The sequence below is a fragment of the Taeniopygia guttata genome, chromosome 28, assembly GCF_048771995.1.
Source record: "Taeniopygia guttata chromosome 28, bTaeGut7.mat, whole genome shotgun sequence".
Lineage (NCBI taxonomy): Eukaryota > Metazoa > Chordata > Aves > Passeriformes > Estrildidae > Taeniopygia > Taeniopygia guttata.
In genome coordinates this window covers 398869-413196 of record NC_133053.1, presented here as the reverse complement: position 1 = coordinate 413196, position 14328 = coordinate 398869, and the positions used below count along the sequence as shown (strand labels likewise).

Here is a 14328-nt window from a genome sequence, read left to right as displayed (position 1 = left end):
GGGCCGGAGAGGCTCGGGAGAAGCGGGACCGGGACCGGAGAGGCTCGGGAGAGGCGGCACCGGGGCTCGGGAGGGGCGGGACCGGAGGGCCCGGGGATGCTCGGAGGGTCCGGGGGAACCGGGGCCATATAAAAAAGCAGCTCCAAGCTCCCACGGCGACAGCAGAAAAGTTGAAAACCTTTCAAAGGAATTTTCTTTTTTTGGGGGGGGGATTTCTTTGTTGTTTTTTTTTTTTTCTCCTTTTTATTCTCATCCTCATTAAAACCAAACCCATCAATTCCTCGGCACCATCTGGGAATTTGGAGAATTCCTCAAAAAAAGCTTGGAGTGTGCTGACATTCCAGCTTTTCACACAAAATTCCCAAAGCAAGACCTCATTTGGGTTGTATTTTTTTTTTGTTTGTTTTTTTTGGAATAAAAAAGCCTGGAAAAAAAACTGGGAAGGTGAAACACAAACCATGGAAAAGAGGCCCAAAAAAGCAGGATTTGGGATTTTTCCAGCTCTTTTTTTTCCCCCTGGGAATTCAGGGGCTTCTCTACCTGTGCAGCCCCAGAGGTTTTTTTCCACTTCTTCCCAAGGTTGGGAAATTGAGGATGGAAAATCAGGAAGTGCCTGGAGGATTCTTGGATTGGGGGGCGATGGTGCTGTGGAAAGAAAAAGGAAAAGTCACATGCAGCAGGCTGAAAATGTGGGAAATTTGGGGTTTCCTTAAAAAATTCCCTCTGCTGGTGGCTGTTCGGATAAGGGGCTGTTGCTGGGGTGTGCAGCCTGAAAAAATTCCAAAAAGTTCCCCACTAGAGATCAAAATAAATCCCAAAAATCCCTCCAAAAAATTCCTCCATCATCATCCTGCTGCTAATTCCTAAGGAATTCTGCCCAAAAGTCGGGATCAGAGCACCTCTCCCCAATCCCTGCATCCCTAAACTTCAAACCCTTCGGATCTCCCCAAATAACCTCCCTAAAATTCCATTTGTTCCCACTTTTCCCTCAGGGAAACGGGGGAAAAGCAGGGAATGCTGTCCTGGAGCATCCTGGAACTCCTTTTCCCGGGATTTTGGGGCAGGAAAGGCAGGGAATGCTGCCCTGGGTAATCCTGGCTCACTCCTTTCCCAGATTTTGGCGCAGGAAAAGCAGGGAATGCTGTCCTGGCTCACTCTGGAACCCTTTTCCCAGGATTTTGGGGCAGGAAAGGCAGGGAATGCTGCCCTGGCTCACTCTGGAACTCTTTTCCCGGGATTTTGGGGCAGGAAAGGCAGGGAATGCTGCCCTGGCTCACTCCTTTCCCAGATTTTGGGGCAGGAAAAGCAGGGAATGCTGCCCTGGATCATCCTGGATCACTCCTTTCCCAGATTTTGGGGCAGGAAAGGCAGGGAATGCTGCCCTGGCTCACTCCTCTCCCAGATTTTGGGGCAGGAAAAGCAGGGAATGCTGTCCTGGCTCCCCCCTCTCCCAGGTTTGGGTACCTGCGGCCCTGGGCGGCGCCGAGCCGCTCCCGGAGGGCGATGGAATGCCGGAGCAGGCTGTCAATGCTCCTGAAGTACACGCTGCTGTCTGCCATGCTCTTGATGGCGCTGGAAAAGCGGGAGAAGAGCGAGAGGGACGGAGCTGGAATTCCCAGAGTTTGGTTCTTCCCCTCCCTGGTCCCGGGAAACCTCGGGCTGGAGGAGTTTTGTGCTGCGGGAAGGTGGGAAAACTTCCACAAAGTCCTGAAATTCCTGCGAGGTGTTCCCAAATCCCAGCTCTTCCCAATTCATTCCCAGGATCCTGTCGTGTTTTCCAGCCCAGAATTCCAGGAATTTCATTCTCAAAGTGAAAATCCCAAATCCCAACTCATTCCCTGGATTTTCCCGCCCGGAATTGCAGGAATTTCCCCCTCAAAGTGCAAATCCCAAACCCCAGCTCCCCCTGCCCCCATTCCCGGGTCCCTGCCGTGTTTCCCAGCCCGGAATTCCGGGAATTCCGGGATTCCCAGACCTGCAGGCGTACTCCACGGTGTAAATGGCTCCCTGGCTCTGCTCCTCCCAGCTCTGCATGTCCGACTGCAGGGGGAAAACAGGGATCAGGCGGGGTCTCCACGGGAATGGGCTCTGGGGAGGGAATTCCCGGCTGGAATGGGCTGGGAGGGAATTCCCAGAGCTGCCCCTGGGGCTCTGGAATGTCTGAGGGAAGTGGGAGAAGGGAAATTCCAGGGAAACCCTGGAGCTGCCTCCAGTCCCTAAAGGGGCTCCAGGAGAGCTGGAGAGGATTTGGGAGGAGGGACGGAGGGACAGGGAATGGATTTGGGATTTTGGGAATTCCAGGCACAGGGAATGGATTTGGGATTTTGGGAATTCCAGGCACAGGGAATGGATTTGGGATGGAATTCCAGGGCACAGGGAATGGATTTGGGATTTTAGGGATTCCAGGCACAGGGAATGGATTTGGGATTTTAGGGATTCCAGGCACAGGGAATGGGTTTGGGATGGAATCCCAGGATTCAGGGAATGGGTTTGGGATGGAATTCCAGGGATGGAATCCCAGGACTCAGGGAACAGCCTCAAACCAGACAGGAGAGAATTGTGTGGGAATTTTTGGGGCAGGAATTCCTCCCTGGGAGAGGGGGAAGGGGCTGGAATTCCAGGGAGGTGCTGGCTGGGATCATCCCCCAGCTCCTGGAATTCCTGGAATGTCGCAGCTGGACAGGAGAGGAGCACACAGAAGCTTGGGGAGTTCAAAGGAGAAAAAATGAAGAGTTTTATTCAAAATCTGGGATTTATAGAATTCCAAAGGTGACCGTGGGTTGGAGGATGGAATCACCACCTCTCCAACCACACCGCTCCAAAGATCAACCGATCAATTAATCAATTAATAATCAATCAATCATTTCTCTCCACCCACAGAGCAACGTGTCAATATTCTATTTCTATGTGAAACTGTGTGGAAAATCTGACTCTTAAACGTGATCAAAGAGCGAAAGGAGTTTTACGAGAGCCGTAAAACTTGCAGAAGGAGCAGGAAAGGGAAGGCAGGACCCGGAATTCCCGGGATTCCCGGGATTGCCGGGATTCCCACCTTGTGCTGGGCCAGCTCGGGCAGGGAGCGGCGGACGTGCTCCTGCAGCCGGTACAGCGCCACCGAGGGCTCGTTGGCCAGCACGTACAGGCTCTCCGTGAACTTGTCCGTCACTGCCGGAGGAAAAACGGGAATTACCGGGGGGAAAGAGCTCATAAAAATCCATAAAAACTCCCAGGGAAATGTGCCCTGGGAATGGCCAGGCTCGGCGGGAGCTTGTCCCTCACTACGGGGGAATATGGGGATTAATGGGGGGAATATCTCCTGGAAATCCAGGGAAATATCCCCTAGAAATCCCGTTTTCCCCGTTCCATTCCCGTTTTTCCCGGTCCCGGTCCCGTTTTCCCCGTTCCCGGTCCCGTTTTTCCCGTTCCCGGTCCCGTTTCCCCCGTTCCATTCCCGTTTTCCCCGTTCCGTTCCCGTTTTTCCCGTTCCGTTCCCGTTTTTTCCGCTCCGTTCCCGTTTTCCCGCTCCGTTCCCGTTTTTCCCGTTCCATTCCCATTTTTCCCGGTCCCGGTCCCGTTTTTCCCGATCCCGGTCCCGTTTTTCCCGTTCCCGGTCCCGTTTTTCCCGGTCCCGGTCCCGTTTCCTCCGTTCCATTCCCGTTTTTCCCGGTCCCGGTCCCGTTTTTCCCGTTCCGTTCCCGTTTTTCCCGGTCCCACCTTTCTTCACCTTCAGCTGCATCTCCGCTTCCTCCATCCCGCCCGCCGCCACTTCCGCTTCCGCCGGCGCCCCCCGAAACCTCCCCGGGCAGAGAAAACAGCCCCGGCTGGAAACGCGGCTGCGGCGTCGGCGTTCCGCTCCCCGCAAACCGGTAAACCGGTGCCCCCCCCCCCCCCCCCCCCGAGTCCCCGTTGTCACCGCGGGGCACTCGGTGCTCCCGGTTTGGGACACACGGGGACACTCGGTGGCTCCGGTTTGGCAGGGCCCGGCCGGGCCCGCTGCCCTCAGCGGGGTCTGCCGGTGTCGCAGCCTTTGCCCGCGCCGGTCCCCCCGGTGTCCCCCCGGTGTCCCCCCGGTGTCCCCGCGTGTTCCCCGGTGTCCCCCGGTGTCCCGGGCCCGTCGCCCCCGGGCCGCCCTCACCGGAGGCGGGGCCGGGCCCCCCGCGGCCGCAGGAACGGGAAGTGAGCGGCGGGAGGGGCGGTGAGACCGGGACCGGGACCGGGACCGGGAACGGGAACGGGAACGGGAACGGGAACGGGAACGGGAACGGGAACGGATGGGGAACGGGTAGGGAACGGATAGAGATCGGGAACGGACCGGGACCGGGACCGGGAATGGAAAATGGATCGGATAGGGACCGGGAACGGGAACGGGAACGGGAACGGATGGGGAACGGGTAGGGTACGGGTAGAGACCGGGAACGGATCGGGACCGGGACCGGGAAGGGATCGGGACCGGGAACGGAAAATGGATCGGATAGGGACCGGGAACGGGAACGGATGGGGAACGGGAGCGGATCGGGACCGGGGACAGGATGGGGAACGGGAACGGGATCCGGGGACGGGATTGGGATTGGGAACGGATCTGGAATGGGAACGGACCGGTACCGGGAACGGGAAAGGGATCGGGAAACGGGTGACGGGATGGGGACCGGGAACGGGGGCGATCCCGGGAACGGGAAGGGGATGGGGACGGGGATGGGAGCCCCAGGAACTGGGATGGGGAATCCCAGAATCCCAGGAACAGGATGAGGAGAATTAGGGGAACCCCATGAATGAGGATGGGAAGGGAAGGGGGGGATCCCAGAAATAGGAGGAGGAGGATAAGGAACCCCAGGAATTGGGATGAGGAGGATAAGGAGCCCCGGGAATTGGGATAGGGAATCCCAGAATCCCAGAAACAGGAGGATAAGGAACCCCGGGAATTGGGATGAGGAGGATAAGGAGCCCCAGGAATTGGGATGGGGAATCCCAGAATCCCAGAAATAGGAGGATAAGGAACCCCAGGAATTGGGATGGGGAGCACAAAGGGGACCCCAGACCCCGCTGCAGCCTGGGGGTCTCAGGCCCTCGGGGTCTGTCCCCCCGTTTCCCCCCTCTCTCAGCTGAAGGAGCCGTCGGGGACCCCCCTGGAGCCCGGGACCCCCCGGAATCGGGTGGGAAAAGGTGGAAAAGAGCGAAGAGGCGGCATGGGGGACGCGGCGTGTCCCCAGCAGGACGGGGACCCGGCGCTCCCGGAGGCGGGGGACGGTGAGTTGGGAATGCCGGGACCCTCCTGGGAGCGGGGGGCTCTGAGCCGGACGGGATCAGCCAGCCCAGGACACCCCAAAACCCCCGGTGACCCCCGGGCCTCGGCTTGCAGGTGGAGCCGGGACCCCCCGGAATTCCTCGGCTGCTCCCGGGGATTCCCAGAGCCCCGGCGAGGCCCTGGACGGTGAGTGCGGCACAGGGGGAAAATCCCGGGATCCCCCATCCCAAAAATCCCGGCCAGGAGCCCCAAACGTGGAAAATCCCATCCCAATCCCAATCCCAAAGTTTGGTGTCTGCTCCTGCCAGCCCTGAGAGGTCGCTGCAGCTCCACGCTGGAATTGGAGATGGGAATTCTCATTTCCCTTGGATTTTTCCCAATAAAACCTCGGATCAGCGGCAGGAAACGCTTTGGGATTCCCAAGTGGAGCCCGTCCAGGATGGGCAACAGGAGGATGGACCTGGGTGGTGTGGGTTTTAATAAATAGAAAATAAACCTGAAATTAATAGGGAATAAATAGATAAATAGAGAATGGCTAAATATAAACCAGAAATTGATCAAGAGTAACCCCAAGTTAATGGAGAATAACCCCAAATTAATGGAGAATAACCCCAAATTAACGGAGAATAACCCAAATTAACGGAGAATAATCCCAAATTAATGGAGAATAACCCCAAGTTAATGGAGAATAACCCAAATTAACGGAGAATAACCCCAAGTTAATGGAGAATAACCCCAAATTAAGTGAGAATAACCCCAAATTAACTGAGAATAACCCAAATTAAGTGAGAATAACCCCGAACTAAGTGAGAATAACCTGCAGACCCTGTGTGCTGGCCCAGGTTTCCCCCTGAAGCATTCCAACACCCTGACCAACAGGCAGCGAGGCAACGAGGTGTCAGCGCTGCCGGCCACGCTGGACAGTGAGTGCCACCCGTGTCCCCGGGGACAGCAGGAGAGGGGCTGGGGCCACCCGTGGGGACAGGGGACAGCAGGGCAGGGGGCTGGTGGCACCCCGGGATTTTGGGAGCAGCTCCCACCTGCCAAATTTTCATGGATTTCTTTTTCCCTGCTGGATTTTGTCCCTTGCAGCGCTGCCCAAGGGGACATGGGGACAGTGGGGGACGGGGTTGGGGCCACCCCGGGATTTTGGGGACAGTAGAGGAGGGATTGGGGTCACCCTGGGGCAGCTGCCAGCCCCAGATTTGCAGGGAATTCTTTTTCCCTGCTGGATTTTGTCCCTTACAGCGCTGCCCAAGGGGACATGGGGACAGTGGGGGACGGGGTTGGGGGTCACCGCTGGATTGTGGGGACAGCAGGAGAGGGGCTGGGGCCACCCCAGGATTTTGGGAGCAGCTGCCACCCCCCAGATTTGCAGGGAATTGTTTTTCCTGACGGATTTTGCCCCTTGCAGCGCTGTCCATCCACCAGCTGGCTGCCCAGGGGGAGCTCATCCAGCTGAAGGAGCACCTGAGGAAAGGTCGGTGTCCCTTTGGCCCTGCCAGGACCTGCCAGGTCCCCTCTGTGACCTCGCACTCGGTTTTCACTCACTGCAATTGTGGGGGTTTTTGGGTTTGGTTGGGGTTTTTTTTGGTGGTGATTTCTTGGAAAAATCCTCAAAAATCACCAATTCCAAGCAGCCACAGCTGGCTGAGGTGGTCTCCCAGCCCTTACTGGTTGTACTGGTGGAACTGGGAGCACGGGGGGGCTGACCCGGCTCTGTCCCCCCCCAGGTGAGAATTTGGTGAACAAACCCGACGAGAGAGGCTTCACCCCCCTGATCTGGGCTGCGGCTTTCGGGGAGATCGAGACCGTGCGGCACCTCCTGGAGTGGGTGAGGCCCGGGGGGCTCCCCGAGTGTCCCGGGGCTGTCCTGGGGCTGTCCCGGGTCTGTCCTGGGGCTGGGGTCTGTCCTGGGGTCTGCCCTGGGGCTGGGGTCTGTCCTGGGTCTGTCCTGGGTCTGTCCTGGGGTCTGGGGTCTGTCCTGGGTCTGTCCCGGGTCTGTCCTGGGGCTGTCCCGGGTCTGTCCTGGGGCTGCCCTGGGGCTGGGGTCTGTCCCGGGGTCTGTCCTGGGGCTGGGGTCTGTCCTGGCTCTTTCCTGGGTCTGTCCTGGGTCCTGGGGTCTGTCCTGGGGCCTGGGGTCAGTCCCCAGGACAGTGTCACCCCTCTGTCCCTGCTGTCCCTGCTGTCCCCTGTCCCAGGGCAGTGTCACCCCCCTGTCCCCTGTCCCAGGACAGTGTCACCCCTCTGTCCCCTGTCCCCTGTCCCCAGGGCGCGGACCCCCACGCGCTGGCCAAGGAGCGGGAGAGCGCGCTGGCCCTGGCCAGCATGGGCGGCTACACCGACATCGTCACCCTGCTGCTGGACAGGGACGTGGACATCAACACCTACGACTGGGTGGGTGCCACTGCACCGGGGACGGGGACAGGGGGGGACAGAGGGGACGGCAGGGACTGGGGGGACATCAGGACAAGTGTCCCCAGTGCTGCCAGCATGGCCGGGGACATCAGCCTGGAACTGGGACTGACTGGAAGGGGATCCCAGTCTGGAACTGGGAGAGGTTGGAAGGGGATCCCAGTGAGTCCCAGTCTGGAACTGGGAGAGGCTGGAAGGGGATCCCAGTCTGGAACTGGGAGGGGCTGTGAGTCCCAGTCTGGAACTGGGAGAGGCTGAAGGGGATCCCACTGAGATCCAGTCTGTAACTGGGAGGGGCTGAAGGGGATCCCAGTGAGTCCCAGTCTGTAACTGGGAGGGGCTGAAGGGGATCCCAGTGAGTCCCAGTCTGTTACTGGGAGGAGCTGAAGGGGTCCCCAGCGGGTCGGGAAGCCCCTGGGGGACCCCCAGGAGCAGCAGGAGCACAGGACTGACCCTCGCCCGCCTGCCCCCCACAGAACGGGGGCACCCCCCTGCTCTACGCCGTGCGCGGGAACCACGTCAAGTGCGTCGAGGCTCTCCTGGGTAAGGGAAAACCCAAACCCACTCCCAGTGCTTCCCTGCCGGGGGGCGAGGGGCGGATCCGGGGGTCCCCGTTCCCCCTGGGCAGCTCTGGGGGTCCCCGTTCCCCTGGGGAGCCCCCACTGCCCACCCGAGAGCAACTCTCGGGGTCCCCATTCCCCCTGGGCAGCTCTCGGGGTCCCCATTGCCCCTGGGCAGCTCTGGGGGTCCCCGTGCCCCCACAGCCCCCATTGCCCCCCAGCTTGCGGCGCTGACCTGACCGAGGAGGCGGATTCGGGGTACACCCCCATGGACCTGGCCGTGGCCCTGGGACACAAGAAAGGCAAGCGTCCCCCTCCAGAAAATGGGGTTTGGCCTCAGAAAAATGGGATTTTCTGCCTCGGAAAAATGGGATTTTCCCCCTCAGAAAAATGGGATTTTCCGCCTCGGAAAAATGGGATTTTCCCCTCAGAAATCAGGGGTTTCTCCTCAGATAAATGGGATTTTCCCCCCTCAGAAAGCAGGGTTGTGCCTCAGGAAAATGGAGTTTTCCCCTCAGAAAAATAGGATTTTCCCTAAGAAATCAGGGGTTTCCCTCAGAAAACAGGGATTTTCCCCACAGAAAGCAGGGATCTTCCCTTCAGAAAAATGGGGGTTTTCCCCCTCAGAAAAATGGAATTTTCCCCCTCAGAAAATGGGTATTTCCCTCAGAAAATGGGTATTTCCCTCAGAAAACTGGGGGTTTCCCTCAGGAAGCAGGGATTTTGCCTCAGAAAACATGGGTTTCCCACAGAAAACTGGGATTTTTCCCTCGGAAAACGATGGCCAGCTCCTTCCCAGAGCAGCTTCCCTGACCTCTGCTCTCCTCCCTCAGTCCAGCAGGTGATCGAGAACCACATCCTGAAGCTGTTCCGGAACAAGAAGAAGAAGAAATGAAGCGGCAGCTCCAGACACGGAGAAATCCAGGAATTTCTGCTTTAATGGATCCCGGCCTCCCCACGGCCGCCGCGCACAAAATCCAGGGACGCTCCTTCCAGCCCTGGCTGGGCTCAGCTGCCCCGTGTTTGCTGTCAGAAGTAAAATCTAATTGCAATTAAACTCCGTGGAGCCCTGTCTGCTGCCTCAGCCCATCCTAACCCCGGGTTTTGGGCAGCCACGAGTCAAAATTTCCCCTCAGCATTGTGGAATTCCTGCCCAGAGCTGTCCCTTCACAAAGGGAATCTCCCATAGAGCTGGAAAATCCTGCAGGATTCTGGCAGGTGGGAATGAGTCAAAATTTCCCCTCAGCATTGTGGAATTCCTGCCCAGACCTGTCCCTTCAGAAAGGGAATCTCCCATAAAGCTGGAAAATCCTGCAGGATTCTGGCGCTGCCATCCCAAGCAGCTCAGGAGGTGACAGCACAGGGAGGGGACATTTCTCCTCTGCCCCAAGCCAAACCCCCGAGGGCTCATTCCAGGAAAAAAGCAGGAATGCCTTTTATTGATCCCATTCCACACGTCCCCCGTGGGGGTTTCCAGAGCCCCCGAGGTGGGGACAGCCCCGGGGTCCCCCCTAGAGCCTCTCCCCCAGCACCCCCAGGTGATAAACCACCACCCTCCCAAAGAAATCTGTGCTGCTCCCAAAGGTGATCTTCAGCTTGTCCAGCACCGTCTCCTCCACCTGGAACCTCTGCAGCTCCTGGTCAAGGAGCAACGCTGGGATTGGCATGTGGGGGTCGCACCCCAAAATCCCCAAAAAATCCCCAAATTGCCCCTTCCCCCCATCGCCATCCCGGGAAAGGATATCTGCATGGCGTGGCTGTCCTGCGGGTACAGCTCCGAGATTTTCACCAGCTCCTCTCCTGTTCTGCAGCCTGGGGAGGGCGAGGGGGGAGCCTCAGGTGCTGCAGGAGCCTCCCAAAATCTTCCCACCGGCACCCAGAGGCTCCCAGCTCCTCTTTATTCACCCTTAGAGCCTCTCCAGGTGCTGTCCCAAAATCTTCCCTGTCCCAGCCGCTCTTTATTCACCCTCAGAACCTCTCCAGGTGCTCCAGGTGCTGTCCCAAAATGTTCCCTGGCACCCAAAGGCTCCCAGCCCCTCTTTATTCACCCTCAGAGCCTCTCTGGGTGCCCCCGGGGCCCTCCTGGGCTTTGGGACTGGCTGACAAATCGCCCCGAGCCCCCCTTTATCCCCCCCAGGATGCGGGTGTGGGTAAACTGAGGCAGGGCCCGCCCTGGCAGCGCCCCTCTCTCACCTTCCAGCGTGCACAGCCGGCTGGAGAATCCCCCCTGGAACTGGATGTGGAGCTGCGAGACCCTGACCGGGCTGGGGAAATCCAGGGTGACCCACTGGGCTGTGCCCTGGAGGGGACAGCGGTGTCACGGGGGGCACAGGGCGGGCACAGGGTGGGCAGGGGGTCCCCGCCGTGTCCCCGCGCTGTCCCCACACCTGGCCCGAGTTCCAGCAGGTCTCCTCGCTGCCATCGAACAGGTTCTGCTTCCCGAAGTGCTTCACGTCCCGGTTCAGCACGGAGCTCACCCTGCGGGGACAGCGGGCACGGTGCCAGGGACAGCGGGGACAGCGGGGACAGCGGGGACAGCGGGGACAGCGGGGACAGGGGGACAGAGGGGCCGGGACTCACCGCGTGGCCGTGCGGGCACACACCAGGGACTCCAGGGGCATCGCTGCCTGCGGACAGGGGACATGGTGGGGACACCCCAACAGGGCTGGGGACACCCCAAACAGGGCTGGGATACCCGAAACGGGAATGGGGACACTTCAAACAGGGCTGGGGACACCCCAACAGGGCTGGGGACACCAAAAATGGGGCTGAGGACAACCTAAACAGGGCTGGGGACGCCAAAAATGGGGCTGGGGACACCCGAAGCAGCACTAGGGACCCTCTGAGCAGTGCTGGGGACACCGGGGCAATACCGGGGACACCGGGGCAGTACCGGGGACACCGGGGCAGTACTGGAGACACCGGGGCAGGAACGGAGACCCTCGGATCGCGCTGGGGACCCTCGGACACCCCCGGGCGCCCCTGGACAGCGCTGGGGACCCGGGTGACACCCGGACAGCAGCGGGGACCCCCGAGCAGCCCCGGGGACCCCTGGGGGCTCCTCCCCGGTCCCCTCCCGGTCCCGCCGGGGCCGCCCCGCACTCACCGCCCGCCGCAGGAAGAGGCGGAGCCGCCGCCCCGCTCCCGGTGTCCGGTGCCGCCCTCGGCACCGCGGGGACTCCGCCGCGGGAGCTCCGGGTCCCCCGCGCCACCCGCGACCCCTCCGTGTCCCCCGGCCCAGCCCCGCCGCCCCCCTCCCACCGTGTTCGCCCCCTGCGAACGCCTCACCCGGTACCGGTGTCCGGTACCGCCCCCGGTACCGCCCCTGGTACCGCCCCTGGTACCGCCCCCCGGTACCGCCTCCCGGAACCCCCCCCGGTACCGCCCCCCGATACAGCCCCCCGGTACCGCCCCCCGGTATCGCCTCCCGATACCGGACACCGGTACCGCCCCCCGGTACCGGCCCCCGGTACTGCCTCCCGGTACCGTCCCCCGGTACCGCCCCCCGGTTCCACCCCCCGGTACCGGCCCCCAGTTCCGGCCCCCGGTACCGGCCCCCTGCCCATCCCTGCCCATCCCTGCACATCCCTGCCCATCCCTGCCCATCCCCACATCCCTGCCCGCCGCAGCCCGCGGCTCCGCAGCCCCGCAGAGCTCCCGGTACCGGCTGAGTCACGGCGGCCGCGCCGAGGCCGCCTCAGCTCGGTCACCGGCGAAAATAAACCCGGCGAGAGCTGCGGAGCCGCCGCCCCCTCCTCGTCCCCGTCCCCGTCCCCATCCCCGTCCCCGTCCCCGTCCCCGCGCCGCCCCGGGGCTTGGCCCCGCACACACATGTCACACACATGTCACACGCCTGTGTGCACACCCGCGGGGACACGCGACACAGCAGCACACGCGTGACCGGCTCTGCCTTCTCCTCCTCCTCCTCCCTCCCCTCCTTCCCCCGTCGAGTTTCGCCCGAGAAATTGGGTCAAAAACCGCAGGAGCCTCATTTGCCCCTGGGCTGATTGCGCGGCTGGGGACAGAGCCGCCACTTCTGCCACCGCCGTGCGCGTCACCGGCCTGCCGGTAGCGTCCCCCCCTCGTCCCGGTGAGCCCCGGCCCTCAGCGCTGCGGAACCGGAGGGATCCCGGTGCCCACGGGGAACGGGGGGATCCCGGTGCTCCCTGGGAACCGGGGGGATCCCGGTGACCCCTGACCCCTCGGCTCACTAAGAACCGGGAGGATCCCGGTGCTCATTGGGAACCGGGAGGATCCCGCTGACCCCCGACCCTGCAGCGCTGCGGAACCGGGAGGCAGCGGCCCAGCCCCGGGATCTCCGGCCCCGGCACCTCCCTCGCCGTCGAGGAACGCGGCGCTGCCGCCGCCGGGGCCATACCGGGAGCGGCTCCGCCGTGCACCGGGGAGGCCTTTCCGTGGGCCCGGTGCCTTTTGTGGGCCCCGCCGCGCGTCCCCGGCCGGCGCTCCCGGAGGAAGAGCGGCTGTGGTGCCCTTCGCCATTGATCCCCGGTGCCGATCGATCGATTTCCGCTTCCCTGCAAAGCCCCGGGGGTGCCGCGGGGCTTTGGGAAGGGTTTGGCAGCGCCGATGTCCTTTGTCAGTCACGCCAAGTGACAATGCGGTGGCATCTGGGCGCTGGGAAGGGGCCGGGCAGGGTGGCCGCAGGAGCACCCCCTGGAAGGCGATGGGTAAATGAGAAAATGATATTAATTGATTATTAGGCTGGTTTTAAGGTACAAACTGGCGTTCAGCCCCCGGGGGTGAGGGCGCCGGGGTTGTTGCAGTGTCCCCAGCAGTGTCCCCAGCAGTGTCACCACCCGTGTCGCCGCGGCGTGAGCAGGTGCGAGGGCGGCGTGCGCCGTTAATGAGCTCGGCTTGCTCGGTGTCCCCGCGCGGGACAATTAGCACCCCGGCTAATGAGCCAGCGCGGCGTCCTGCCGGCCCTGCTGATGATCGTGCCGGAGACAGAGCGGGGCTGGCCGGGCCCGCTGTCCCCCGTGTCCCCGCCGTGTCCCGGGTGCGGCGTGGCCGCTGCCCGAGGGGCAGGAGCGGCTCGGGCCGGCGGAAGGGGGGAAGGGCCGGCGGCAGCTGCCATGGAAACCGCGAATAAAATAATCGATGTTCGCCGCCGGTGGGCTCGGGGGGAGCCGGGCCTGGCCAGGGCAGCACCGCCGCGTCCCGGGGGGGGCCTGCAGCCCCTTCTGGGCCCTCCCAGCCGTGCCCCGGGGACAGGGACAGCGCGGAGGAGGTGCCACCCTTGCGGCCTCCCCCTGCCCCTCCTCGGCCCGGCGGGGCTGTCCCGCCCGGCTCCAGCCCGGCAGCTCCGCCAGGACGGGCAGAGCCGCCCTCCGGCCCAGCCGCGGCTCCGTCCGTCCGTCCGTCCGTCCCCGGCCCCGGGCGCCGGCCCCAGCTGCGGCCCCGTTAATGAGCGGCAGCGCTGATGAATGTGGCAGCTCTCCCGGAACGGCTTCATTAGCCGCCGGCGGAGCTGAGCGGAATAACAAACTGCTCCGTGGGTCCCCCCGAGCGCCCCGCGGCCGTGCGGGGACACCGGGTGGCTCCGGGGCCCGTCTCTGCCCGGCGGGGCTCCGCGACACCGCGGGGTCCCCTCACAGCCCGGGCTGCAGCGGCTCGGGGGGCTCCCGGCCTCGCCCCCCGCCCAGTCCGGCTCTGCCCGGTGGGGGACGGGGGTGGCACCACAGACCCGACCCCACCGTGTCCCCACCGTGTCCCCACGCGCGGGTGGCCGTGCCACCCCTCTGTTGTGATGGCAGCAGGAGCTGGCTGAGACCTGCCGCACTCATGTCACCTGGCTGCTGGCCCCTCGCTGTCCCCCGGGGGGCTGGGGACAACCCGGGGCGCTGCAGGAGCAGCGGGGACCCCCCAGCCCCAGGCTGGAGCCGCAGCGGGTCCCCGCGGGGGTGGCGGGTCGCTGCCCCTCGCAGCGGGAGCCCCTCGGCGCTGTCACCGCACCCCGGTCCCTGTCACAACAAAGGAAAACATCTCCGGCTGGAAACTGCGGGAGGGTCGTCACGGCAACCCTGCTGCAGGATTGCACCGGAATCCCGCCGCTCGGCCTCAGAAACACGCGCAGCGCCCGCGCAGCCGCCG

At 62.6% G+C, this 14328-nt stretch overlaps 3 protein-coding genes across 17 annotated transcripts; 1 reads left to right on the top strand and 2 right to left on the bottom strand.

The window, feature by feature from the left end:
* Positions 1 to 485: 485 nt before the first annotated feature.
* Positions 486 to 3794, bottom strand: BORCS8 (BLOC-1 related complex subunit 8). Its single transcript, XM_030256893.4, has 5 exons — positions 3715 to 3794; positions 3053 to 3165; positions 1976 to 2040; positions 1465 to 1572; positions 486 to 645 (listed from the first exon to the last, which is right to left on the bottom strand). Exons 1-5 carry the CDS (start codon positions 3749 to 3751, stop codon positions 603 to 605), a joined length of 366 nt encoding a protein of 121 aa, XP_030112753.4. The 5' UTR covers positions 3752 to 3794; the 3' UTR covers positions 486 to 602.
* Positions 3740 to 9288, top strand: RFXANK (regulatory factor X associated ankyrin containing protein). 9 transcript variants are annotated; one of them, XM_030256516.4, is made up of 10 exons: positions 3740 to 3866; positions 5100 to 5244; positions 5357 to 5428; positions 6085 to 6165; positions 6657 to 6722; positions 6976 to 7076; positions 7514 to 7639; positions 8134 to 8200; positions 8439 to 8519; positions 9056 to 9274. In XM_030256516.4, exons 2-10 carry the CDS (start codon positions 5184 to 5186, stop codon positions 9271 to 9273), a joined length of 873 nt encoding a protein of 290 aa, XP_030112376.4. In that variant the 5' UTR covers positions 3740 to 3866; positions 5100 to 5183; the 3' UTR covers position 9274.
* Positions 9289 to 9627: 339 nt separating this feature from the next.
* On the bottom strand, positions 9628 to 12065 carry NR2C2AP (nuclear receptor 2C2 associated protein). Of its 7 annotated transcripts, none has more exons than XM_072919361.1 (6): positions 11882 to 11941; positions 10798 to 10844; positions 10605 to 10695; positions 10411 to 10516; positions 9967 to 10029; positions 9628 to 9850 (listed from the first exon to the last, which is right to left on the bottom strand). In XM_072919361.1, exons 2-6 carry the CDS (start codon positions 10836 to 10838, stop codon positions 9729 to 9731), a joined length of 423 nt encoding a protein of 140 aa, XP_072775462.1. In that variant the 5' UTR covers positions 10839 to 10844; positions 11882 to 11941; the 3' UTR covers positions 9628 to 9728. The 7 variants fall into 7 exon arrangements, with proteins under 7 accessions (XP_072775462.1, XP_072775461.1, XP_072775464.1 ...); XM_072919360.1 differs by lacking the exon at positions 11882 to 11941 and adding an exon at positions 11506 to 11581; XM_072919363.1 differs by lacking the exon at positions 11882 to 11941 and adding an exon at positions 11506 to 11565 and having other exon boundaries at positions 10798 to 10840.
* Between the last annotated feature and the right edge of the window lie 2263 nt (positions 12066 to 14328).